The sequence below is a fragment of the Tamandua tetradactyla genome, chromosome 17 (genome assembly GCF_023851605.1).
Source record: "Tamandua tetradactyla isolate mTamTet1 chromosome 17, mTamTet1.pri, whole genome shotgun sequence".
NCBI classification, from domain to species: Eukaryota; Metazoa; Chordata; class Mammalia; order Pilosa; family Myrmecophagidae; genus Tamandua; species Tamandua tetradactyla.
In genome coordinates this window covers 82,198,521-82,225,804 of record NC_135343.1, presented here as the reverse complement: position 1 = coordinate 82,225,804, position 27,284 = coordinate 82,198,521, and the positions used below count along the sequence as shown (strand labels likewise).

The window sequence follows — 27,284 nt, the reverse complement described above, 5'->3', positions numbered from 1 at the left end:
CTGCTCCAACCTTCAGGAACCAGAACCCAGATCAGTCACCAGCCATCAACATTTAGGTAAGACCTTCTACCAGCAAAAAGATTATCATGCAAACTTCAGCAAATTGTAGTATTTTTTATTAGCAGTAAAGTATTTTAAAATGAGGGTGTGTACATTGTTTTGTCATAATGCTATTGCACTTAATAGATTACAGTATAGTATAAACATAATTTTTATGTGCGCTGGGAAAACGAAAAAATAGTTTAGCTTGCTTTATTGCAATAGTGTCTTTATTGCAGTGGTCTGGAATCAAACCTGCAATTTTTCTAGGTATGCCTGCACTAATTTCAGGCTTATTTTTCTGAAATTGGGACTCATCTTTCATGGTCCAGCTACATCTCACCTCAGAAATGAAGTTTTTAACTACTTTAGTCCAAATATATCACACCTCTCAACTCCTCAGAATAAATCGCCTCAGTACATCCACAGTGCCTTATAACCATGCTTACGTTTATGATATAAACGATTTCCTGGTGGTCTTATGACTTCAACTACATCGCAGGCCCTTGTAGGGAGCAGCCGGGTATTAGTACTGAACATACACGTAAGATATTTACCAAGTGTCAGGCACTGTCTTAAGTGCTCTGAAATGTTACTTCACATATTTATCTGTCTTGGTATCTTCAGGGCCTAGTACTGGGAGACAGAAAATACGTGTGAGATGAATTTCGCACCACTTAAACACCCTAATTCTTGGTTGCAGAGTTATCAAAGGAGCAGGTTACCCTGGGCCAGCGCCTTAGGGCATTCACTTTGCAAATCTAAGGGAGTCTTTATTTTAGCCACATTTGGGCCAGGTGTCCAGTAAAAAAAAGCTGAAAAGGAAGCTATTCCTAAACGACAGAGAATATAGGAGGTGACACAACCAAGGGCAGGTCGTCCTTTCTAGGGCTCCTCAGTCAACTGAAGAAGACCGCGGAAACGTGGAGGCCCGGAGTCCAGCAACCCTGCGACGGGACCGCCCAGGAAAGCGGGGGGCAGGGGCGTGGTCTAGGACTGGGTCGGAGGGGCGTGGCCTGGGCGGCGGGGCGGGGCTGACTTGGTGGGGGCGTGGTCTGGGCGGCGGGGCGGGGCCGGCTGGGGCGGGGCGTGGTCTGGGCAGCGGGGCGGGGCGGGGCCGGCTGGGGAGGGACCCGCGGCGGCGGCGGCGCGGGGCGGCGATGGCGGCGGACGGGGACTGGCAGGATTTCTATGAGTTCCGGGAGCCGGCCCGAAGCCGCCTGGACCAGGAGAACTGCAACGCGAGTCCCGAGACCGGGGCGGGGGCGGGGGCGGGGGCGGGAGGGGAGGGCGGTGGCTTCCCGGCGCTGGCCTGCAGCTTGGAGGAGAAGCTGAGCCAGTGCTTCCGGCCCTTGCGCCCGGCGGCCGAGCCCCCGAGGGCGGCCGTGCGGCCCATCACGGAGCGCAGCCTCTCGCAGGGCGACGAGTGAGTGCGGGCCCGGCGCGCGTCCCCTGCCCTGGCCCCCGCTGCGGCCCTTAGGCGCCCCGGCCGCAGGCTGCCCCCGCGCTCTCGTCCCGCCCCTCCGGCGCCGCCCGCCGCCCTGCCCACCGCCGCGGCGGGGCTTCCGCCTCCGGCCTCTGCGCTCGCCGCGGTCCGGCGTCCGCGCCTCTTCGAGCCTCCGGCGCGTCATCCGCACATCGGTTGGCCGGGGGCGGCTCCCGGGCGCTTAGAGACCAGCCCGCGCGCGCCGTTTGGGTCCTGCGCTGCGGCTCTGCGAGCGCCTCGCCAGCGCGCTTGGCACGGGGCACGCCGGGCTGCCCGGACAGTGCCCTCAAGTGGGGCGGCCAGGCTGGGGACAGGCCTGCAGACGCGTATTTGTAAGGGTGTCATAAGCGCTTTAATGACCAAACCTGCGAAATGTGGGAGGTTTAGAAGGGGGTGTACCCGGAGAGCCTTCTTAGGGAAAGAGGTGTGGAAAGTGGGCCGTCGAGGATGGGAGCGGGTGTGCCTGGAGGGCGCACGAAGGCCCAGCATTCTAGGCCAAGGAGTAGCACACACTAAGGCACTCAGTGTGAAGCACCTTTAACGTCACAGGTAGTTACTGGGCCCTGCGAGTGACCACGTAGAGTACAAGCTGCCACCCGGGCAGAAGGAACGGCTGTGGCTGCCAATGACAAGACCTCATTCTGCTGGAGAGCCCAGCGCTTAGACAGGGACCATCCATCACCTGAGTGCAAGGACAGGAGGGGTTTCGGAGAGCTGGGAAAGGGACCGAGGCAGAGGTCCTGGGGCATTTCGTTTAACTGCCCTGTCCCCCTGTATGGTTAAATGAGGACCGTAATTGCTACCAAAGTTTGACCTCAGAAGATGTCAAAGGAATGGGAAAGCGAGCGAACTGAGTGAGCCCTCTGTGTAAGGGAAGGAGGAGCCACCCGGGAGACCTAGGTAGGATCAGTGGAGTGGGGGCCAAGCACAGGGATACGGATGGGATTTTAGAGCACTGGTATGTGGAGGGATTAGAGACGAGGGAAGACGTTGAGAGAGAAAGGAGGGATCCGTGGGCACAGAAAGGGATTTCCAGCCTGATAGCCTCTGTTTCCTCTGTGAACCAATACGTCTATCAGGGATGAATTAGTAAGCTTTAGAAGGGGCAGTGTCAGGCAGTGGTACTACTTGGTGGTGCCTCTTTTCGTTGGTGCTTTTGTCGTGGTCTGTCCAGGTGTAGAGGAGGGAAGCTTATAATTGGATTTTATACACATGAATATGTGTGCCAACGATGACATTGTTGAAGGCTTAATTCCAAAACGAAGATGATATATGTATGTACATATGTAGATTTACATATTCTGAATCACTAGGGCTCAGGACATATTCTGGACTTCAGAATCATATTTTTAAATCTATTTGGGCATATCAGCAGTAACTTACTTAAAACAGACCAGTAGTTTTTACATAGACAGTTTTTGCTTTACGTGTATTCTCTAGAAAGTAGTTTATTTTAACTTTGATTAAATCTTTGGTTGATATAAAACTTAAGAAACTTTTGTTCCATTTGATAATGATTTTCAGTAGGTATGTGGGTGTAATGCATGTCCTTTGGTTTGGGAACGCATGAGAAATCTTTCTCTCTTTTTATGGGCAAGGGCTGGTCGGTTCTGTCGTTGTCCACTTTCTGTCACATGACTCTGCTCACCATTGCTTGATAGAGTCCATTCCTGCTCCCTTCATTAGAGTTTGGAGTTTTATTCAGGGAGTGCCTTGCCTTAGGGCACTTTACTTCGTTGGTCTGAGTCCCAGTTTTCGTTTGGGTTAAGTATGAGTTGTACGTATCTACCAAGGCTTCGTGTTTGATGGCTGTTGTGCAGAATTCAGGATTGGCAGGGCTGTGACCTCCTTGGAAAAAAGCTGTCCTGACAGTTTATGTTTGGGGCAGTACATGATAAGGATGAAGGCCATTTTTGTGTCTTGACTGGAGAAGTCTAGAAATCTTTCACTTAAGTCAGCCCTGTGTCTTTATAGTTACAGTTGTTCTGACTGGTGGAGATGGAAGACTAAATTGTGTTTCATTTTCTTGGAAAATCAGATTCATCCACAGTCCCTTCTTTGAGGTGAATATTCTACTTCACTTGCCTCTTTCTTATGCTCTTATTCACGTGAGGCACAAACAAGCAGACTAAACCAACCCCCCAAACCCTGGACTGTCTTCACCTATAAGAATGTCCTACTAATGTACCTGGTCAGGATCAGGTATACGTTGAGTTCTTCATATTTGAAAGTCTTTCACCCAGGCAGGTATGGGCCAGAGACCTAGCAAACTCAGCAATCCTGAAGCATTGCCTCTAATCCTGGCATGCTGGCATTAGAGGAGATAGGATTCCAACAGAAGAGACTAGGAATGAAATATGCATGTAAAAATTTGCTGGGTAAATGAGCCAGCTTTCTAGATCTTGTGCTCGTGCTTTCGGTGAGGCTAATGTACATTCTGAAGCCAGACATCATTTGGGTATTTTATGTTGTGGGCAGTTGTGGTCCCATTACTTCTCTTTTGCACCAGATTCCTGGATTCCTGTTCATTAAATCAAGTATGTTGCTTCCCTTTTAAAATCTTGCATTTTGGGTGGGTCACAGTGTCTCAGCAGGCAGAGTTGTCGCCTGCCATGCCAGAGACCTGGGTTTGATTCCTGGTGCTGCCCATGCAAAAAAAAAAAAAAAAAAGTAAATCTTGCATTCTCTTTTTTATACCTCTGTGGTATTGTTTATATATTCTGGTAGCTTATGCACTTGTTAAAAAACCTCAGTTATCGCTTATTCACAATTAAATACCCATTTTATATATATGTAGATATTTTTTCCTCTTTATTGCATCCTTGTATATACTTCCAGTCACTAAGTAGCTTATATGTATGTGGTGTTTACTTTCCCCAATTAGGTTTCATCTCATTTGTATCTCTGAACTCTATTTTTTTTCATACAACTTCATCCTTTATTATGCTGATTATTATTGTGGTACTAAAATCTGAATTTCAGTTATGAAATTGGAGTTTGCTCTTCTTATCTGATGTGGTTTGGGACTCTACTCAATATAACTAGTTTGAACTAAAGCTTAGAGTATTAGAGCTCGAAGCTATGTCTGCTATTCTTGTCCAAACCTCTCCTTTTATAGAAGGATGACTGTTACCTAGAGAGTCTGTTTCCTGAATCTTAGTCGTGTCCTTACCATTTTACCTTACTACTTCCTGCGAAGGCTGTTTGATATTGAGATAGGGTAACTGCAGTGGTTGTTACCTGTGCTCATTTTACTGTGCTCTCCGTGTCTCTTTTCCCTTTCATTTCATCTTAGTCTTCAGCCTATTATATTGCAAATTAGGTATTAAATGCTGCTTGCTGCTCATGTTGAACTGTGCCTTTGTCCAGAAAGGATAACAAACCTTTGTTTAGAGAGAAACTATTCACTTTTGCAAAGTAGTTTAATTTCTATGTTTGGAAGTTATAGGAGGAAAATAAGTGTTGTGTTGTTTTAGTTTCCTGGCTGCTGAAACAAATGTCAAACAGGGTTAAACAGTGGGAATTTAGTGGCTTACAGTTTTGAGGCCAGCAAAGGTCCAGAATTGAGGTGTCAGCAAGGGATGCTTTCTCTGAGAAGACTGTGGTGTTTTGGGGTTAGGTGCTGGCAGTCCTTGGTCCTTGGCTTTTCTGTCACGTAGCAGTGCACATGGTGTTTCACCTCTGGATTGCATTGACGCCCTACTTTTTCTTTTTGGCTTCTGTCTGTCTGACTTTCACTCCGCTTATGAGGGTCTCCAGCAATCCAGATTAACTCCAGATTAAAGCCCAATCTGATTGAGCTGGGCTGCACTTTAACTGGCGTGACCTCATCACAAGGTCCTGTTTACAGGGGGTTCACATTCGTGGGAATGGATTAAGTTTTAGAACATGTTTTGCTGGGGTCCTGAACTCCAAGCCACCGTAGGTATACTGTACTTATTATATGTGTGGCCTTGGAAGCATCGGCCGTCCTGTGCTTCAGTCCCCTTGTCTGTAAAATGGGGATAATAGTGGTTCCTTCTTTACCATTTTGAGGATTAAATATATGAATATATACAAACTGCTTAGGACAGTGCTTGCATCTAGTACGGTGGGAGTGTTAGCGGTTATTATTAGTAATACTTTGCGAATGTGCAGGTGCTGGAAGCATACTACTTGGGAAGAATTTTCTATACCCACCTCGCCTTCTCTCAGGACTTCTTGTCAGCCCAATTATATGATTTTCACTTAGTCTTGTTCAAGGAGCTGTACTTTGTGGATTTGTTTTTCTGAGAAACCATGTCTTCTGATTTTCTGCCTTGATATTTGGTGTTCTTTCTTTTTCCATTAGCTATTTGTTCAATGAAAGACATGAAAATGTTGGCTTTCCATGATTGTAATTTTCTTCTTTTTAAGGATTTGGAATGCCCTGACGGATAATTATGGAAATGTAATGCCTGTGGACTGGAAGTCATCCCACACCAGGACCTTGCATTTGCTTACTCTGAACCTCTCGGAAAAAGGGGTAAGTTAGGAATTGGACCAATGGTCTCTGAATAACTGATGCTCACAATGGAGCTGAAACAGTAGCATTTCTTTTTAACACAGATCCGTTGACTTGCTTCTTTGCACGCTCATAGAAGTTGGAGGGGGTGCTGTATTGTCATCTTGGCTGTGCTATTATCCATTTGATGGCACGTTTCTCTAATTCCTGCAGCATCAGCTCACTCTGTATGTTTAGATATATTCCTGTCTCCTGTGTGTGAAAAACAGTGAACCAGCATTTGTTCCAGCTTAGGTAACACCAATTTTCATGTGCTGAGAATCTTCAGAATCCTAGCCTTTGAGTTAATAATTGAGGATACTGGAATGTCAACATAGAATTAAATTTTTGATGAATTGGATGACTTGCCAGGAAAGGCATATTCTCAGAAAACTGCATGTTCCTGTGAATGGATGTTGGGGAACCTTTAAAAGACATTTCAGCTTTTTGTTGTTGTTTTTTGCATGGGCAGGCACCAGGAAATGAACTGGGGTCTCTGGCATGGCAGGCGAGAACTCTGCCTGCTGAGCCACCGTGGCCCAGCTTTTGTTTTTGAAGGGCTGCTGACATCTTGTTCGGTGAAACTCCCATTTATGTCCTGGTATTGCAAAGTGAAAATGCCTTGAGTAAGAATTATGATCATAGGTGGTGGGACAGCAGTGGGAAAGAAAAGGGAAGACAGTTACTTTAAATGGAGAATCACAGTGTTAAGTTTGTTTAAAGCCAATGAGAAACCTAGCCAAATTATTTAAGTTTCAGGGTCTGCTTAAGTTCCTTATCAAATAACAGTGTACACTCACACCACTTCTTCTGGCACGCTCTATATGTCGCTAGATATAATTGTTTGATTGGAGTGCAATGCAGTAGGGCTCTCAGCATTTTAAATAATGTTTTCAGTGTTGCCATGAAAATGGTTTTCTTAAGTCTGTGATTCAGAAAAGCTGGCTGCTTCTTGCTTTCTATGGAAATACAGAATACTTACCTATATCCCAGTATTCTAATAGATAGAGAATTCTTCCTGCTTGTTCTAATTATTAGCCCTGTAAAGCTGTTGCAAACTAACCTGGCTTGCATTTAGTGAAAAGGAATGAAACAAAATATCTTATGCTCTGCTTTCTGTTTATTTAGATCCTAGCTATCATTTTGGGCTCAGTTCAAGTTTCTCTTCTTATCTAAAGCTTCCCATTATTGTTTTATAGCCATTGCTGATCTCATGGAATTATACAATTTTAGAGTTGGAAGGGACATTAAAGGACACTTAATCCAACCTCTCACTTCGGGGGAATCTCCATCTATAGCATCTCTGACAGATGGTCATTAGCCCTGGCCTAAATCCCTGCAAGGAAAGAGTCCTCTTTATGGGAATTAGTTACATTTGTGGGGGTGTGAACTCTAAAAGGAGTTACTGTCCGGCAGAATTTAGCCTTGTTCTCACATGTGCAAGTCCCAGTATTCCCACAGTACTTTGTCCTTGTCTCTGTGAAGCCATCTCTGTCTTCTCTTGTTGCGTGTATCAGCTCTGTCACTGCATATGACTCTGTGGTAGATGTCTCTATAGTTTGTCTTTTTAGTGACTACTACCACTATGCTTGGCACATAGGGCATCCTAAGAAAATTGTTTGTTCAATGACCAAATGAATAGCCTAGTCAATGAGACTGTAAGATCAGAGACAGTGATAGAAAGGTTTTGTTAAGCTGTTTTTCATATTATTTAACATAGTGCTGAATCCACAGTAGCCTATGAGTACTTTTTTGTTTATCATACTGAAAAATAGCTTAGAAGAGACCCTTTCATAGTTTCCAAGAGAAGTACTTCAGCAGCATGAATGGGACACTCAGATCCAGCTTATTGAATAAAATGCTTATCTTGTATTGTTCTTAGATCGTATCTTGGGAGGTCACACCCTTTTTCTCTTTTTGCATATTGTTTTCAATGTCAGAGTAATGGTATAGCCGACAGTGTTGATTGGTACTCATCATAAAAGCCTGACCTGGAAGAACCCGGCACGTTGAAGTGGGCAGGTGATCTTGACTGCTCTAACATGGTGTGTGACATGTCCTGACTGTTCAGGTGTGATGGGTGGAACTGACAGTCAGATTCGATTCCCCAGAGAGGTGTGCTGCATGGGAGCTCCTGAAGAAGCTGGGCAACAGAGAGGGTTCAAGAAGTCACTATTTCGTTCAAATGGATAGTATACATTTAAAGAAAATGTTTTAACCTAGGAAAATTATATTATTTACCATTACTAACTGAGTTTGCTATTCTTTCCATGACTGACCTATGCAGAATTTACCTTTTGGAAGCATTCTTTGGATTATTCCAGTTGTAAACCAGAATCTATAATACATTATTTATTGACAAAAGGAAGAGTTTTTTTTGCGTTAAGAAAAATATTCAGGAAAACAACTTGCTAGATTTCTGTTTCCTATTTTTCCCTCATTGAAGTTTGAGATGACATGTGTCTAAACTTGACAGATCTTTTCTAGAGTGAGGCAATTGGTGCATTCCAAATTCTTACATGGACATGTTTTTTCCATTTGAGGCATCTCAGTTTCATGCACCACCAGCTCTGTTCTAACTCTGGCATGGGAAGGGGTGATGGGAATGCTTGGCAATTACTAAGAGGTATTTATGCCTAATGGGGGAATGAATAATATACCCATGACGGCCAGGGTTACTTTTCAAAGCCTGAAAAGGATTCCAACCCTCAGCATATGCCATCATTGTGGAGAACAAGCTTGGCTCCCTCTTTGAAAAAATGGTCTAAGGTCATAATTTCTGTCGTCATGGAAACTTATTCTGATGGTTTATTGGTATCATTGATGTGTTTTGGCAATAGCCATAAGCCTATTCAAAATCCATTGCCATTCTTGAACAGGCTATGTGATAAAATGCTTGAAATGATTTTGTCTTGGGAGCATCTCTTGTGCTGTCTTCTTCCCTCTAACCAAGCTCATCTCTTTAAGGACAGGATCTTGTCTTATGAATGTTTATATCTTCTAGAGTAGAAATGCAAGAAAATAACATCTTCTTTGGCTGTAATTTTAACACTTAAGTGCTTATTTGTTTATAGGCCAGATGTGGAAAAATAAAACAAAATTACTCCTCAGCCAACAACACAGAAGCGTGATCCTTTTTTGTTCTGTTTTGCTTTGTTTTGGTGGGGGGTGGGGGGATCAATCAGAATAATTGTTAGGCCTACTTCAAATTACACACTCTCTTATAATCATATTATGGCACCTTTTGTCTCTGTTTCTACAAACTGAAATACTCATCTTTTCATCAAAAGCCTAGTTTCTTGACCTTTCTCCCTTCTTAAAATTAAGTTATTAAAAGACAAAACTGTCATAGTTTAAAAAGTAGATAAAACTATAGGATTCGAAAAGAAAAAGCAGTCTGCTGTACCACTATTCACATTTTATTTTTGATCACCAGAGGCAACCACTTTCAACTTCTTCAGTAGATAATATGCTGATACCATTTTACTTGATTATGTTTTTCATTTTTAGACTTCATCCAGAGCTTTGCTACCTTATAGTTTTTCCTCCAACCCCTAGCCCTCATAGTGACTTCCCCTTCCTCCATTTTCCCAATATAATTATATCACAATATTTGGTCAGTTTAATCTTACCATTTATATTATTAATATTATTTTACTTCATGTATTTATTGTTTCATGCATGTCTTTGTTTTATTACTCATCTGTACGTATACTGGATAAAGTTGGTGTCAGTTACAAGGTGTTTACAGTCACATGGACACAAGGTAAAAGCTTTGCAGTTACACAGTCATTATCAAAGATCAGGGCTGCTGGATTACAGTTCAACAATTTCAGGTATTCTGAGTATTCTAATACACTAGAAACCAAAAAGAAACATCTGTATAATGAGTCAGTAATCATAATCATTTGTTAAATCCTAACTTCTCGATTACACCTTCTCCCTCTCAATTGATTGTTCTCTCAATCTTCAGAGATAGCTGGGCAATGACCATTCTAACTTCTTCATGCTGGAAAGGGGCATCAACCTTATGGGATAGAGAAATGAAACTGGTTGATATTCTTGGAGAGAATGGTACCTCTGGGTTTCAGGGTTTCTCTGGCATAGGAACAATCTGGAAGCTTTAAGATTCTGGAGAAATAAACTTATTAAGTAAAACTTTTATAGAATCTTCGATTGAGCCTAGGGTATTCTTTAGGGTTTTCAGGAATACTGCTGATTGCAGCTTGGCACGCTATGGGGATTTGCAATAACTGGCTACAGCGTATGTAAGAGTGACTCCAGGATGACCTCTCAACTCTGTTTGAAATCTCTTAGCCACTGAAACTTTATTTTGTTTCATTTCTTTTCCCTTTTTGGTCAGGAAGGCATTGTCAATCCCATGTTGCCAGGACCAGCCTCATCCCTGAAGTCATGTCCCATGTTGCCAGGGAGAATTACACTTCTGGGAGTCATGTCCTATGTAGGGGGGGAAGGCAGTGAGTTTAATTGCAGAGTTTGGCTTGCAGAGAGGCCACATCTGAGCAACAAGAGGTTCTCTGGGAGTGACTCTTAGGCATAATTATAAGTAGGCTTAGCTTATCATTAGAGAAATAAGTTCATAAGGGTCAGCCTCAAGATCGAGGGCTTGGCTTATTAAATTGAAAGCCCTCAATGCAGAGAGAATAGGAATTTAATAGTTCCACATTTTCCTCCAGTCCCTCAAGGGCCTTTGCAAATACTTCTTAATTTTATGCCCCCAACACTCTGGGATGTATTAGGCTGTTACACTAACCTGTCCAGAGCAACACGAATCATTCCCTATTCTAGGTCCCATCTAACTGGGTTGTTCAGACACACTGACCACTCAGGTTAAATGAGGTGTGTACTATAGAAGATTGAAATTTTGGACAAAATAAACACCTCTTCCGTTGGTCTCACATAGAAGTTGAAGTTTTAAAATACAGACAGTATCATCCTTTACCTTGTATTCTGTTTTACCTTATTTTAACCAGATCAGCTCATTCACATCTCTAACTGAAGTCTGATCTCTTTTTCAGTTTCTTTAACAGTTGCTGTGTGGAGTAATTCTGACTTTCAGAGCTGCAGAACTCTTAGTCTCAGGTGCCACACAGATCCCCAGAGTTCTGGGTTATAACCAAGTTATACACAGACCACAACATCTCACAATTTAGAAATAACAGTTAAAACTCAGGAATAAATGTGACTGCTGTAAGAACTTAAAATGTAGGCCCTGATTTTCTTATAAGTGCTTTCACACAGTATTGTGCTATTCATTTCTGAACCTTTACAGTGAGCCTTATTGTACATTCTGTACTCCTTAATCATCGATTGCCAGTCTCTGCCCACTTTCTGTCTCCTGATAACCTAGCTTCTTGAATTTAATTCTCAAAGTTTGCTCATTATAGTTAGTTTATATTAGTGAGACCATACGTATTGGTTCTTTAGTTTCTTATTTTGCTCAATATAATGTCCTTAAGGTTCATTTACATCACTGTAAGCCTCACTGCTTCATTCCTCTCTGCTGCCACATGGTATTCCATCATATGTATACAGCGCAGTTTGCCCTTCCACTCGTCAGTTGTTTTACCCTTTGGGTGACCTCTATCCATTGGCTAACGTGAATAATGCCACCATAAACATGAGTGTGCAAATGTCTGTTCATGTCCCTGCTTTTGGTTCTTCTGAGTATATACCTAATAATGGGATTGCAGGGTCATTTGGTAACCCTATACTTAGCCTTCTGTGGAAATGCCACCCTGCCCTCCAGAGGGGTTGCACCATTCTATTTCCCTACCAACAATGAATGGACATTCCTGTCTCTCTCCACATCTTCTCCAAGACTTGTATCTCTCTGTTTACTTTGTAAATAGTTTTATCCACACACTATATAATCCATGCTAAGTGTGCAGTCAATGGCTCATGATATAATCACATAATTATGCATTTACCACCACAATTTATATAAGAACATTTCCATTTCTTCCACAAGGAAAGAAAAAGAAAAAAAAAAAAAAGAGGGGAAAAAAATCCTATAACCCCTTCCTTATATCTCCCTGTTACTGACATTTAGCTTTGGTATATTGCCCTTGTTAACAGTTAATGGAAGACTAGTACAGTGTTACTGTGAACTATAGACCCTAACTAACCGTAGTTTACATTCATTGTATTTTTTCCATATACCATTCCATTTTTAACACCTTGCAGTGGTGACATACATTTGCTCTTGCTCATGTACAAACTTTAATATAGATGGACAGTTAATCTGCAGCATTGTCCACTGTAGGTTTTGCTGTTATAGAGTCCCAGTTTTTATCCTCTGTCTTTTCTTCTGGTGCCATACCTGCCCCTAGCCTTCCTCTTTCAGCCATACTCACACTCAGCTTTGTTCATTATGCTTACAATCTTGTGCTTCCATCACACATTATTGTACAGTCCATTTCTGCACCTTTACAACCAATCTTAGTAAATATTCTGTACTGCTTAAGCATCTAATGTTCAGTCTTTGCTCCATCTCCTGATAACTTGTGTTCTCAACTTTAGCTCCTGGGGTTTGCTCATTATAATTAGTTCATATTAGTGCGATAATACAGTACTTGTTTTGTTTCTGGTTTATTTCACTCAAAATAACTGTCCTTGTATGCGTCATGACTTTATTCTGTTTTACACTGCATAATATTCCACTGTATGTATATACCACAGTTTGTTTATCCATTCATCAGTTGATGGATATTTAGGCTGTTTCCAGCTATTGGCAGTCACATATATATTATTTTGACTCTTTAATTGTCCATTGTTGACCCATTTTAGTATATGATGATTAAATTTCCTCTTATGTTCATTTTTTCCATAGGATAATAATTGCTTTTTTGTGCTTTATTTAGTTTACAATTAGGTCACCGATTCAGCCTCAACAGTACCATATAGTTTATTTTAGTAAATGAAATATACTAGGTAGTCTAATAGTCGGCCTCTCCCTCTCTGTCCCTTTTACCCTTTTTTGTTACCCTCTATGAATCCAGTTCTAACTGAACTAATCTCTGTAGTCTGTCTTCACACCACAGGGTTCTTCCCTTCACTATCATTGCAAGAATTGCCTTTACCTCTCTTATATTAGATCCCGTGTGTTCTTTCTTCTTGATTTTCCTCCTGGGTTTGGTGGAGCATATTCTGCAGTAGCTTTCTGAGAAAGGATGCTTGGGATGTAAATTTTTTGAGAAGTGATATGTCTGAAAATGTCTTTATTTTAAGCTCCTAGCAATTGTGATTTTAGCTGAATATAGGGTTCTGAAGTGGAATTCTTCAAAACATGGAAATTGCATTCAGTGTTTTCTAGCTTCTGTTGTTGCAGTTAAGATTTCAAGTGCCATTTTGATTCCTGATCCTTTTAATGGGTTGGTGTTTTTCTCTCTGGAAGCTCTGAGGTTCTTTTCTTCACGCATGACATTCTGAAATTTTAGGAGAATATGTTGAAGGCCATGGCCAGGCCTTTCCTGGGTTCATGGTACAGTGAGAAGTAGTATGAGGAGGTGTGTCATCGTGTGCAGTGTAGAAACGCAGCATGTAATGGTAGGTGGACTTTGATATGCTGATGTGGCACCTCTCCTAGCCTCATGTGTTGAAAGGCAGTGGTTCCTTTCTGTTTCTTATTCTCAGGTTTCTTCCTCCTTGGGTTGCATTGATTAAACTTTGGATGTTCTTATATGAGGACCTAGGGAGGCAGTGGGAACCTATATCAACTCAATCAGCCTCATTTTATAGGGATCCTCTAAATGGCTTGTTGCTGGTTTGGTGGTAGAATGAAGTGAAAGCGACCTTGAACCTAGTCTGATTTGTCATTTCTGTTACTCTCTGAACCTGGACAGGCCCTTTGGGTTCTAGCCTTGCTCCCGTGGCTCCTTTTTCAATCATAGGGCACTCAGAGGGCCCTTTTCAATATGGAGAAACTCCTTGAAATTTTCTTGTATTTCTTTGATAATTTTCTTCTTTTGATTTTTCTTGTCTTTCCTTCTCTTCTGGAATACCTGTTACTCAATTCGAATCCTCTGGATTAATTCTCTTTATATATTTAAAAAATCTTTTTACTTCACTTTGCCGTCTCTTTTTTTCTTTCTTTATTTCCCCTTATTCTCTGGGTGATTTCCTGACCTTTGTTTTCCAAAATCTCTTTTGATTTTCATTTATTTCTCCTGTTATATATATATTTTTTTATTAATTAAAAAAAATTAACTAACAAAACATTTAGAAATCATTCCATTCTACATATACAATCTGTAATTCTTAATATCATCACATTGTTGCATATTCATCATTTCTTAGTACATTTGCATCGACTTAGAAAAAAATAAGACAACAGAATAAGAAATAAAACGATAATAGAGAAAAAACAACAACAACAACAAAAAACAAACAAAAAAACCTATACCTTACATGCAGCTTCATTCAATGTTTTAACATAATTACATTACAATTAGGTATTATTGTGCTGTCCATTTTTGAGTTTTTGTATCTAGTCCTGTTGCATAGTCTGTATCCCTTCAGCTCCAAATACCCATTATCTTACCCTATTTCTAACTCCTGATGGTCTCTGTTACCAATGACATATTCCAAGTTTATTCTCTAATGTTGGTTCACATCAGTGGGACCATACAGTATTTGTCCTTTAGTTTTTGGCTAGTCTCACTCAGCATAATGTTCTCTAGGTCCATCCATGTTATTACATGCTTCATAAGTTTATTCTGTCTTAAAACTGCATAATATTTCATCATATGTATATGCCACAGTTTGTTTAGCCACTCGTCTATTGATGGACATTTTGACTGTTTCCATCTCTTTGCAATTGTAAATAATGCTGCTATAAACATTGGTGTGCAAATGTCCGTTTGTGTCTTTGCCCTTAAGTCCTTTGAGTAGATACCTAGCAATGGTATTGCTGGGTCGTATGGCAATTCTATATTCAGTTTTTTGAGGAACCGCCAAACTGCCTTCCACAGTGGTTGCACCATTTGACATTCCCACCAACAGTGGATAAGTGTGCCTCTTTCTCCGCATCCTCTCCAGCACTTGTCATTTTTTGTTTTGTTGATAATGGCCATTCTGGTGGGTGTGAGATGATATCTCATTGTGGTTTTGATTTGCATTTCTCTAATGGCCAGGGACATTGAGTATCTCTTCATGTGCCTTTTGGCCATTTGTATTTCCTCTTCTGAGAGGTGTCTGTTCAAGTCTTTTTCCCATTTTGTAATTGTATTGGCTGTCTTTTTGTTTTTGAGTTGAACAATCTCTTTATAAATTCTGGATACTAGACCTTTATCTGATATGTCGTTTCCAAATATTGTCTCCCATTGTGTAGGCTGTCTTTCTACTTTCTTGATGAAGTTCTTTGATGCACAAAAGTGTTTAATTTTGAGGAGCTCCCATTCATTTATTTCTTTCTTCAGTGCTCTTGCTTTAAGGTTCATAAAACCGCCTCCAATTGTAAGTTTCATAAGATATCTCCCTACATTTCCCTCTAACTGTTTTATGGTCTTAGACCTAATGTTTAGATCTTTGATCCATTTTGAATTAACTTTTGTATAGGGTGTGAGGTACGGGTCCTCTTTCATTCTTTTGCATATGGATATCCAGTTCTCTAGGCACCATTTATTGAAGAGACTGTTCTGTCCCAGGTGAATTGGCTTGACTGCCTTATCAAAGATCAAATGTCCGTAGATGAGAGGGTCTATATCTGAGCACTCTATTCGATTCCACTGTTCGATATATCTGTCTTTATGCCAGTACCATGCTGTTTTGACCACTGTGGCTTCATAATATGCCTTAAAGTCTGGCATCGCGAGACCTCCAGCTTCGTTTTTTTTCCTCAAGATACTTTTAGCAATTTGGGGCACCCTGCCTTTCCAGATAAATTTGCTTATTGGTTTTTCTATTTCCAAAAAATAAGTCGTTGGGATTTTGATTGGTATTGCGTTGAATCTGTAAATCAATTTAGGTAGGATTGACATCTTAACTATATTTAGTCTTCCAATCCATGAACATGGTATGCCCTTCCATCTATTTAGGTCTTCTGTGATTTCTTTTAACAGTTTTTTGTAGTTTTCTTTGTATAGGTCTTTTGTCTCTTTAGTTAAATTTATTCCTAAATTTTTTATTCTCTTAGTTGCAATTGTAAATGGAATTTGTTTCTTGATTTCCCCCTCAGCTTGTTCATTGCTAGTGTATAGAAACACTACAGATTTTTGAATGTTGATCTTGTAACCTGCTACTTTGCTGTACTCATTTATAGCGCCAGTAGTTTTGTTGTGGATTTTTCCGGGTTTTCGATGTATAGTATCATATCGTCTGCAAACAGTGATAGTTTTACTTCTTCCTTTCCAATTTTGATGCCTTGTATTTCTTTTTCTTGTCTAATTGCTCTGGCTAGAACCTCCTACACGATGTTGAATAGTAGTGGTGATAATGGACATCCTTGTCTTGTTCCTGATCTTAGGGGGAAAGTTTTCAATTTTTCCCCATTGAGGATGATATAGCTGTGGGTTTTTCATATATTCCCTCTATCATTTTAAGGAAGTTCCCTTGTATTCCTATCCTTTGAAGTGTTTTCAACAGGAAAGGATGTTGAATCTTGTCAAATGCCTTCTCTGCATCAATTGAGATGATCATGTGATTTTTCTGCTTTGATTTGTTGATATGGTGTATTACATTAATTGATTTTCTTATGTTGAACCATCCTTGCATACCTGGGATGAATCCTACTTGGTCATGATATATAATTCTTTTAATGTGTTGCTGGATTCGATTTGCTAGAAGTTTGTTGAGGATTTTTGCATCTATATTTATTAGAGAGATTGGTCTGTAGTTTTCTTTTTTTGTAATATCTTTGCCTGGTTTTGGTACGAGGGTGATGTTGGCTTCATAGAATGAATTAGGTAGCTTTCCCTCCACTTCGATTTTTTTGAAGAGTTTGAGCACAAACTAATTCTTACTAATTCTTTCTGGAATGTTTGGTAGAATTCACATGTGAAGCTGTCTGGTCCTGGACTTTTCTTTTTGGGAAGCTTTTGAATGACTGATTCAATGTCTTCACTTCTGATTGGTTTGTTGAGGTCATCTATTTCTTCTTGAGTCAAAGTTGGTTGTTCATGCCTTTCTAGGAACTTGTCCATTTCATCTACATTGTTGTATTTATTAGCGTAAAGTTGTTCATAGTATCCTGTTATTACCTCCTTTATTTCTGTGAGGTCAGTGGTTATGTCTCCTCTTCCATTTCTGATCTTATTTATTTGCGTCCTCTCTCTTCTTCTTTTTGTCAATCTTGCTAAGGGCCCATCAATCTTGTTGATTTTCTCATAGAACCAACTTCTGGTCTTACTGATTTTCTCTTTTGTTTTCATGTTCTCAATTTCATTTATTTCTGCTCTAATCTTTGTTATTTCTTTCCTTTTGCTTGCTTTGGGGTTAGTTTGCTGTTCTTTCTCCAGTTCTTCCAAGTGGACAGTTAATTCCCGAATTTTTGCCTTTTCTTCTTTTCTGATATAGGCATTTAGGGCAATAAATTTCCCTCTTAGCACTGCCTTTGCTGCGTCCCATAGGTTTTGATATGTTGTGTTTTCATTTTCATTCGCCTCGAGATATTTACTAATTTCTCTTGTAATTTCTTCCTTAACCCACTGGTTGTTTAAGAGTGTGTTGTTGAGCCTCCACGTATTTGTGAATTTTCTGGCACTCTGCCTATTATTGATTTCCAACTTCATTCCTTTATGATCTGAGAAAGTGTTGTGTATGATTTCAATCTTTTTAAATTTGTTGAGACTTGCTTTGTGACCCAACATATGGTCTATCTTTGAGAATGATCCATGAGCACTTGAGAAAAAGGTGTATCCTGCTGTTGTGGGGTGTAATATCCTATAAATGTCTGTTAAGTCTAGCTCATTTATTGTAATATTCAAATTCTCTGTTTCTTTATTGATCCTCTGTCTAGATGTTCTGTCCATTGATGAGAGTGGCGAATTGAAGTCTCCAACTATTATGGTAGATGTGTCTATTTCCCTTTTCAGTAATTGCAGTGTATTCCTCACGTATTTTGGGGCATTCTGATTCGGTGCATAAATATTTATGATTATTATGTCTTCTTGTTGAATTGTTCCTTTTATTAGTAGATAGTATCCTTCTTTGTCTCTTCTAACTGTTTTACATTTGAAGTCTAATTTGTTGGATATTAGTATAGCTACTCCTGCTCTTTTCTGGTTGTTATTTGCATGAAATATCTTTTCCCAACCTTTCACTTTCAACCTATGTTTATCTTTGGGTCTAAGATGTGTTTCCTGTAGACAGCATATAGAAGGATCCTGTTTTTTAATCCATTCTGCCAGTCTATGTCTTTTGATTGGGGAATTCAGTCCATTAACATTTAGTGTTATTACTGTTTGGGTAATACTTTCCTCTACCATTTTGCCTTTTGTATTATATATATCATATCTGATTTTCCTTCCTTCTACACTCTTCTCCACACCTCTCTCTTCTGTCTTTTCATATCTGTCTCTAGTGCTCCCTTTAGTATTTCTTGCAGAGCTGGTCTCTTGGTTACAAATTCTCTCGGTGACTTTTTGTCTGAAAATGTTTTCATTTCTCCCTCATTTTTGAAGGACAATTTTGCTGGATATAGAAGTGTTGGTTGGCAGTTTTTCTCTTTTAGTAATTTAAATATATCATCCCACTGTCTTCTTGCCTCCATGGTTTCTGCTGAGAAATCTACACCAAGTCTTATTGGGTTTCCCTTGTATGTGATGGATTGTTTTTCTCTTGCTGCTTTCAAGAGCCTCTCCTTCTCTTTGATATCTGACATTCTAACTAGTAAGTGTCTTGGAGAATGCCTATTTGGATCTATTCTCTTTGGGGTGCGCTGCACTTCTTGGATCTGTAATTTTAGGTCTTTCATAAGAGTTGGGAAATTTTCAGTGATAATTTCTTCCATTAGTTTTTCTCCTCCTTTTCCCTTCTCTTCTCCTTCTGGGACACCTACAACACGTATATTTGTGCGCTTCATATTATCATTCAATTCCCTGAGCCCCTGCTCAAATTTTTCCATTCTTTTCCCTATAGTTTCTGTTTCTTTTTTGTATTTCAGATGTTCCATCCTCCAATTCACTAATTCTAACCTCTGTCTCTTGAAATCTACCATTGTAGGTTTCCATTGTTTTTTTTCATCTCTTCTACTGTATCTTTCATTCCCATAAGTTCTGTGATTTGTTTTTTCAGACTTTCCATTTCTTCTTTTTGTTCATTCCTTGCCTTCTTCATGTCCTCCCTCAATTTATTGATTTGGTTTTTGAAGAGATTTTCCATTTCTGTTCGTATATTCAGCATTAGTTGTCTCAGCTCCTGTATCTCATTTGAACTATTGGTTTGTTGCTTTGACTGGGCCATATCTTCAATTTTCCTGGTGTGATTTGTTATTTTTTTGCTGGCGTCTGGACATTTAATTACCTTTATTAGTTTATTCTGGAGATTGCTTTCTTATCCTGCCCAGTATGTGGGGCTTGTCTGTCTGCGGGTCCCACCAGCAAAAGATGTTGTGGCTCCTTTAACTTTGGAAGACTCTCCCTGCTGGGGGCGTGTTGGAGACAGAGGAAAGGTTGTAGGCTGGTTTCAATGGCTTCAAATTGCCAAGCCCTGGGATCTGAATTCCTTGAGAGAGGGATTCTGCCTGAGTTGCGTTTCACCCCTCCCGCAGGGAAGGTTCAGGTCGTAGACAGCCCTGAAAGCAGCCTGTTCCCGCACCCGGGGCAGTTGCAGCCTGTGCAATCCCGGCGCCGAGTCCCGATGGAACCAAGCCTCCGCAGAAACAGCCACAGAAGGCTCCGCTTCGTCCCCTTTCCTCCCTTTCAGTCAGCCCAATAGGCCACTTCCGCCTTGATCAGTTCCTCCTGAGCTGGGGGCCCACTTCTAGCAGTCAGAATTTGTGTGTTAATGCCTCTATTGGTGTTTGGTTGGACCCAGTCCCTGCCACTGTTGGAGACTCTTTTCCTTTCCCTCCGGGAAGCCGCCCGTGAGGGAGGGGCACCGGTCGCCGGCTGCTGCGGCTTGGGGAACTCGCTGGTCCGAGACTCGCAGCCGGTCCGGGAAGCCGTCTGTGGGGGAGGGGCACCGGCCACCGGCCACCGCGGCTTGGGGAACTCGCTGCTCCGAGACTCACAGCCCGTCCGGAGACTCGCAGCCAGTCCGTGAAGCCGCCTGTGAGGGAGGGGCGCCGGCCACCGGCCACCGCGGCTTGCGGAACTCGCTGCTCCGAGACTCGCAGCCGGTCCGTGAAGCCGCCTGTGGGGGAGGGGCGCCGGCCACCGGCCACCGCGGCTTGGGGAACTCGCTGCTCCGAGACTCACAGCCCGTCCGGAGACTCGCAGCCGGTCCGTGAAGCCGCCTGTGAGGGAGGGGCGCCGGCCACCCGCCGCCGCAGTTTGGTGAAGTGTGCGCGGCTCGGGAAACTCACTGTTGCGGAATCTCGCAGCCGGTCCAGCTGGTCCAGACTAGGGTACGCTGTGTGTCCGGTCTCTGTTGTGACTTCGGGAGCTGTTCTATACTGTTTCTGGTTATTTAGTAGTTGCTCTGGAGAAGAAACTGAAATGCGTGCACCTTACTAAGCCGCCATCTTTGCCCCCTCTCCTCCTGTTATATTTTTATATAACAAAAAATTCTTTCTTGTTCACTGAAACTTATTTTTTATGATCTCCTGATCATACTTCTTAGATACAATATATTTTTTCTTTTTGAATTTATTTATTTTTTATTTATGATACATAACCACATATAAACACGAACATTCTTATCATATGATCATTCTGTTCTTGTTATATAATCAATAACTCACACTACCATCACATAGTTGTATATTCATCATCATGATCATTTCTTAGAACATCTGCATCAATTCAGAAAAAGCAATAAAAAGAAAACAGAAAAAATTGGTCCATACCATGCCTCTTACCCCCCCCTTCACCGATCACGAGAATTTCAATCTACTAAATTTATTTTCACATTTGTTCCCCCATTATTTATTTATTTTTAATCTATATGTTTTACTTGTCTGTCAATAAGGTAGATAACAGGAGCATCAGACACCAGGTTTTCACAATCACACAGTCACACTGTGAAAGCTGTATCATTATACAATCATCATCAAGAAACATGGCCACCGGAGCACAGCTCCACATTTTCAGGCAGTTCCCTCCAGCCTCTCCATTACATCTTAACTAAAAAGGTGATATCTACTTAATGCATAAGAATAACCTCCAGGATAACCTCTCCACTCTGTTTGGAACCTCTCAGCCACTGACACTTTTATTTTGTCTCATTTTGCTCTTTGCCCTTTTGGTTGAGAAGGTTTTCTCCATCCCTTGATGCTGAGTCCCAGCTCATTCTAGAATTTCTGTCCCACGTTGCCAGGAAGGTCCACACCCCTGGAAGTCATGTCCCACGTAGACACGGGGAGGGTGGTGAGTTTGCTTCCTGTGTTGGCCTAGAGAGAGAGAGGCCACATCTGAGCAACAGAAGAGGTTCTCTTGTGGGTGACTCTTAGGCCTAATTTTAAGTAGGCTTAGCCTGTCCTTTGTGGGGTTAAGTTTCGTATGAACAAACCTCAAGATTGGAGGCTTGGCCTATTGCTTTGGCTGTCCCCGCTGCTTGTGAGAATATCAAGAATTCTCCACTTGGGGAAGTTGAATTTTTCCTCTTTCTCACCATTTCTCCTGTTCAAATCAGTCTGGGATTTATCTGGGCATCATTCTGGACAAACCTACAAAATCTCATGCCCTACATAAGATTCTCGGTACTATGGTGTTTGATTAAGCTATCCACAGTATGCAGAGGAAATACGTGGCAGCATGAAGAGCCAAGCTGAGAATGCAGACCACGGACCTGTAGTGGCACCGACCCACGGAACTGCACGATTTTCCCAACAGGTAAACTCCAGTAGCCTGGGGTGGGAGCAACAAAGGAAAATAACTGGAAGGATCCAGGGCTGGGATGTGGCTGGGCAGTTACAGGTATACCTGCTGTATACCTGTAAGTTATATTAGGAAATGCACTAGTCAAAATATAAATTTTGTACCAAATAAACATTTTTTGCTTGTCTCACACACAAGTTAAAGTAAATACAATATTTTTTAAAATTTTCGTTTGAATATTAATTGTATACTCTTGAAATTTCTTCTGCTCTAATTATCCATGTTTCCTTGGAGTTATTTTTTCTGTTGATCTCTGTCTTTTATGTTGAAGAGTTTTCTCAAATGTCTGGAGGTTCTTGGTTATGCATTTGTGTTTGTGATTGAAAAGGCTGGCGGGAAGGTCTGTGAGTGTGGGCCACTGTGCAGTGTTAGGTTCAGTTTCATTGCTGGGTTAGTTTCATTGTGGGACCTCCCCAAGTGACAGCATCTGTAGGTCTGTTCTCTTGGGTCAGTTTCCACGGAAGTTTCCTCCGGCTTCCTGTTTGGTGACAGAAACTCAACCTCTGTCAGTATTCTGGAAGCTGAGGGAGAGAAAAGGAGTTGATCTTGTGGTTCGTTTTGCAGTTTTACTTTATACTTGGTTTTCTGTATAGTGTTTCCTCTCCCTTTTCCTGTCCCTTCCATCCCGCCTACCCCCCTTCTCCCATGCCCTGGGTGCCCGCATGAGCCCAAGTCCAGCCATTCTAAAAAATAACCCTGGCTTCTGCTGGGTGGCGGGGAGACGACTGTCATGTGAATCGGGAATGCGTGGGGCTCATTTCTCCTTATTACAGACCATCAAGCAGCCCCCTGATTCTCCTGAGTACAGCCTCGCTAGGGTCAACTGATGGCACCTTTTTCATTTTTGTGTGTTGTTTTGGCGTCTTTTTTTTTTTTTTTTGGTGAGTTTCTGCTTCCTTTTTGTTGGCATCCCCTGTCAGGCTGAGATTTTGGCTAGAGCAGTTACCATCCAAATGTCTGCTTTCCAGTTTCTGGAGTATTGGCCACACCTTTCTTCTGTCTGTGCACTTACTCTTTTTGTCTTGGAGGATTTATACTGTTTTTTTTTTATTCCTTAACTCATGTTAATGGAATTGTAGGAAGGAATGAAGCCAAACTCATGTATTCCCAACCACATTTTAACCAGAAGTCAATCTTTCTGCCTTTATGAGGCCTTTTCTCTTGGCATTTTTCTTTTTTCTTTGGCCTGACATCATAATCCATCACCTTATATATTATTTTCAGTTATCCTTTTCTTTACCACTGTCCTTTTCTATCAACTGCCCAGCCACATCCCAGCCCTGGATCCTTCCAGTTATTTTCCTTTGTTGCTCCCACCCCAGGCTACTGGAGTTTACCTGTTGGGAAAATCGTGCAGTTCCGTGGGTCGGTGCCACTACAGGTCCGTGGTCTGCGTTCTCAGCTTGGCTCTTCACGCTGCCACGTATTTCCTCTGCATTCCCTTGGCCATTTCTCTTTAGAGTGGTTATTTCGGTCCTTCTCTGTTCTCTTAAAACCTTCACCCTTTCACTCAGGGGCCCGTCTCCCGTCCTTCACTGAAAAGACAGAAAGGCATAAACCACCCTCATGTAGTGAACTGCACCTCTGCTCGGTCTTTCTTATCCTGCTATGTAGGAGGATTTCATCGCACCCCTTAACCCCTCTTTTCCTCCTTTATCTTCAGCTTTTCTCTCACCACTAACATTTCCCTTCATCATTATTGAAGCAAACTCCAGCATCTCTCCTCTCTTCATGGCCCCTCCTTCAATTCTGCATACTTCTGGTCCCATCAGCCATCAACCCAGCCCTCCTTTCTCCTTCATAGCCACCTTTTTTGACAGCTTTCACACCTCCTCTTCAGTCTTTGACCCACTGTATTTCACCTTTGCTGTTCCGTTCCAATTGCTTTAGACAAAATTGCCATAGTTTTAAAGTTGTTTGATTTACATTTAGCATTTGAAATTTATTGACTACTTTCTCCTTATTTTCTTTTGGCTTAGAAGATAACACCTTCCATTTTTTTTTCTTTTTTCTTTTCTGAATGTTATTTCTCTGTTCTCCTGTGGTTGCTTCCCAGTGTACACCACCTTCTCTCCCCATCCATCAAAGAATTTATCCTGCCATGTGAATGTGCCGTATTTTCTTCTTACTTTTGTCTTTTCTTCCCCTTCTTCCATTGGGCATCTCTGAGTGCCACATGCTCTGCGAGAATGTCTCCACCCTGCCTCTGGCTGGCGCCTACTCATCCTTCCATTCACCATGAACCAGGAGACACTCCCCCATTCTGCCATGGTGGCTCCTTCCTTCCCTCCCGCCCTGCTGGGTGGCATGCTCCTCTTTCTGAGCCTGGTACTGCCAGGGTTGTAGTTGGGTTGCCCCATGTGACTAAGAGCTTTGCAAGGAGGAACATGGAGCGGTGGTGTCTTCCTGTCACTGCCCTGGCACCTACACATGCGCTCGGCAGGCACTTAGCTCAGCAAACATTTGCTAAATGAATGAATGAATTGTCTTTTCTGGTTACTGCACTTTTTTTTTTTTTTTTTGCATGGGCAGGCTCTGGGAATCAAACCTGGCTCTCTAGCTTGGCTGGCGAGTATTCTTGCCACTGAGCCAGTGTTGTACTGCCCGGTTATTGCATTTTGAGCAATTATAATTGGTTTATGTCTGGCTTCTGCTCTGTATTATTGGATTTGAAAAACCTCTGCAGTTTAGGCAATAAAATACATTCTTACTATTTCTGGTCATTTTTAAATCTATTTTATTTAAGGACATAAAAATAGAAACTAGCTCTTATGTGCTTATAAGTAGGAGAACACTGATTTAGAGATTCATGTCCCTTAGAGTGGAGAGTGTGTGAGTGTGTGTGTTATATATATATATGTGTGTGTGTGTGTAGTGAGAGGGGGGGGGAATGACTCTTTCATCCCTTTCCTTCTTATTTCTCTAGTCTGAATGAAATATATGGCTCAGTAGTTCTGAAACTTCTACTTCTTGTGATCAGAGTTATTGATTTTTTTCCCTTTTGCCCATTAGAAGTATCAGCAGTGTTGTTAATCTAGGAATGGCTGGACTATTAGCTAGGATCCAACAGCAAGGAGATATCAGACTCAAATGGGGCAGTTTAGGAGACTTTTAATAAAGAGTCTGTTTCTGTGGGTTGGGCAGGTTTAAGAGAAACCGGCTAGGTGTGGTGTAGTGCTCCAGGGCTGGCTATGGCAAGCTGCACCCTTCCCATCCTGGGCCTCTAAGGGCAGGTGGAGGGAGAGGCTCCCAGGACCTGGATAGAGAAACTGAGGGGAGAGGTTTGCTCTCTTCCTTTGGCAGAAAGGAAGAGGGTGGATTAAACAGCCAGCCCTCCCCTCCCTTCTTCGTCTCCTGAGTGTGCCTCTCACTGGAGCTCAACCCACCTAGAAGCCAGAAGTTAAGGACATCCCCAGATTAGTTCCTAAAGACCAGCTTCCTGGGGGCACAGGGCAGGTGGCAAGACAGGTGGAAGGTCTCCAGCACGGCAAGGTATAAGGATGTTTTTGGAACACGGAGATACTCATTCTTAGAAGGAGAGATGTTCATTAGAAGGGTTGAGAACCCTCATGGCTATTTTCTGTTTGCCAGGGAATTGATTACTTGGCTTTTACTCTGAATATTAGAAGTTAGTTTGTAAGTAACCAGCTGTATTTTTTTCTGTGGAATTTTAATGTAAACTGATCCTACTATTTAGGCTATTAACTAAATAGTATTTGTTGCTAAACCAGCCTTGTTCCTCCTTCCCCAATATACTGTAATTTCCTATCTCACAACTTTTTAATGAATACTGTGTTTTTTCCTACTTACCACTCAGCTTTTTTATCACTCTTTTTCCGCATGGAAACAGCAGCTAAATATATGTTTTTATTGGGCAATAGGGGATTATGCAGCTTCTTAGCAAATTTCATATTTATTCCATATTCCCCTCTTTTCTATGTGAGATGGAGCATGTAGGCACCTCACACACTGCCTGGTACAGTGATTGCAATAATTCCCTCCTTTGGAGGGAAAGCTCTCAGCAGATGGTTTTCTCTGTAGTCTGATTTTCCTAGAGATTTTGATTCTGTTTTGATCAGAATGTCCTGCTTTTAACGGCCTGTCATTTTGTTTTCAGATAAGTGACAGTTTGCTGTTCGATACGTCAGACGACGAGGACCTGAGAGAACAGCTGGATATGCACTCCATTATTGTCTCCTGCGTCAGCCACGAGCCCCTCTGCACTGCAGACCAGGTATAACGGAGACGGTCCTCAACAGAAGGGAAAGGGGCTTTAGAGCTGGGAAAATGACTTCTTACTGTGGCAATAAGTCATCGGTTTATGGCTTTTATTGAATTTTTCTTGCGTTTCACAGTCATATAGGCTTAACAGGTTACACTTCCACTGAGAAAAAAAGAAAGTGTGTGCAGTCTGATGCAGGTGGATTATGTTTGTTGGGAAGACTTCCCCATATAGGCATCACTGAGTAGTATAGTAAAGTTACAAAGAGAGGCTTGTTGCTTAAACCCAAATCAGGTAAAAATATTGTACATTTTCTGCTTTCCTAGATTTAGCCAAATGTGGGTAACCTATAATGTATCCATGTAGAAATTAGTTACTGTAAAACCCTGGGTAAAAATCCTTACGATGTGTTTAGAAGTGCATATCGCGTACCCTAGAAAGAAGTGAGCGTTAATCCTGTGGGATACTGTAGTAACGTCAACTCTGCATTTATTTTAACCAGTTGAATCAGCTTTCTCATTTTCTGAATACTCCTTCCGCCTGTGTTGTGTTGTCAACATGGGATGCAAGAACTTCTTTCTGAAGTAAAATGTTCTATGGCTGCTCAAACTGAACTCTCCCACCTTTTGTTTAGGCTGGAAAACAGGTCAGAAGGAGATGTTCTGGTGCGGTTGGGAGGAGTGAGGAACACCTTAGAGCTGTGTCGTTTTCTTGATGCTCCTGAAGTCGTGTCCGTGGTTGGGTTGTTCTAGGCCTGGAAAGACTGGGGTGCAGAAAGCACGGTGATGCCAGAATAGACGACGGTTTTGAGAGATAGTAACAGATTCCAGGGAAAGAGAGGGACCCTGAGAATTCACTGTCCCTTCAGTAATCTGATTACCATAAACTCTCTTTGTTTTTAAGACTTGGAGCTACAGCTTCTGCCTGCTTCCTCCTTCACTGTGCCTCGTTGAGCTGTTTAATGGTGCCTCCTGCCAATTAACATATCCCGCCTGCCTCAGATTTATTCCCCCTTCA

The 27,284-nt window shown here is 41.9% G+C and overlaps 1 protein-coding gene across 2 annotated transcripts in view; it reads left to right on the top strand.

Annotated features, from left to right (window-relative positions):
• Positions 1-1,161: 1,161 nt before the first annotated feature.
• Positions 1,162-27,284, top strand: part of FEZ2 (fasciculation and elongation protein zeta 2) — a 62,621-nt gene continuing 36,498 nt past the window's right edge. For both annotated transcript variants that reach the window (XM_077135059.1, XM_077135058.1), the window contains exons 1-3: positions 1,162-1,465; positions 5,921-6,029; positions 26,163-26,279. In XM_077135059.1, the coding sequence (XP_076991174.1) occupies positions 1,200-1,465; positions 5,921-6,029; positions 26,163-26,279 (492 nt within the window). In that variant the 5' untranslated portion in view covers positions 1,162-1,199. The remainder of the gene's footprint in view (positions 1,466-5,920; positions 6,030-26,162; positions 26,280-27,284) is intronic.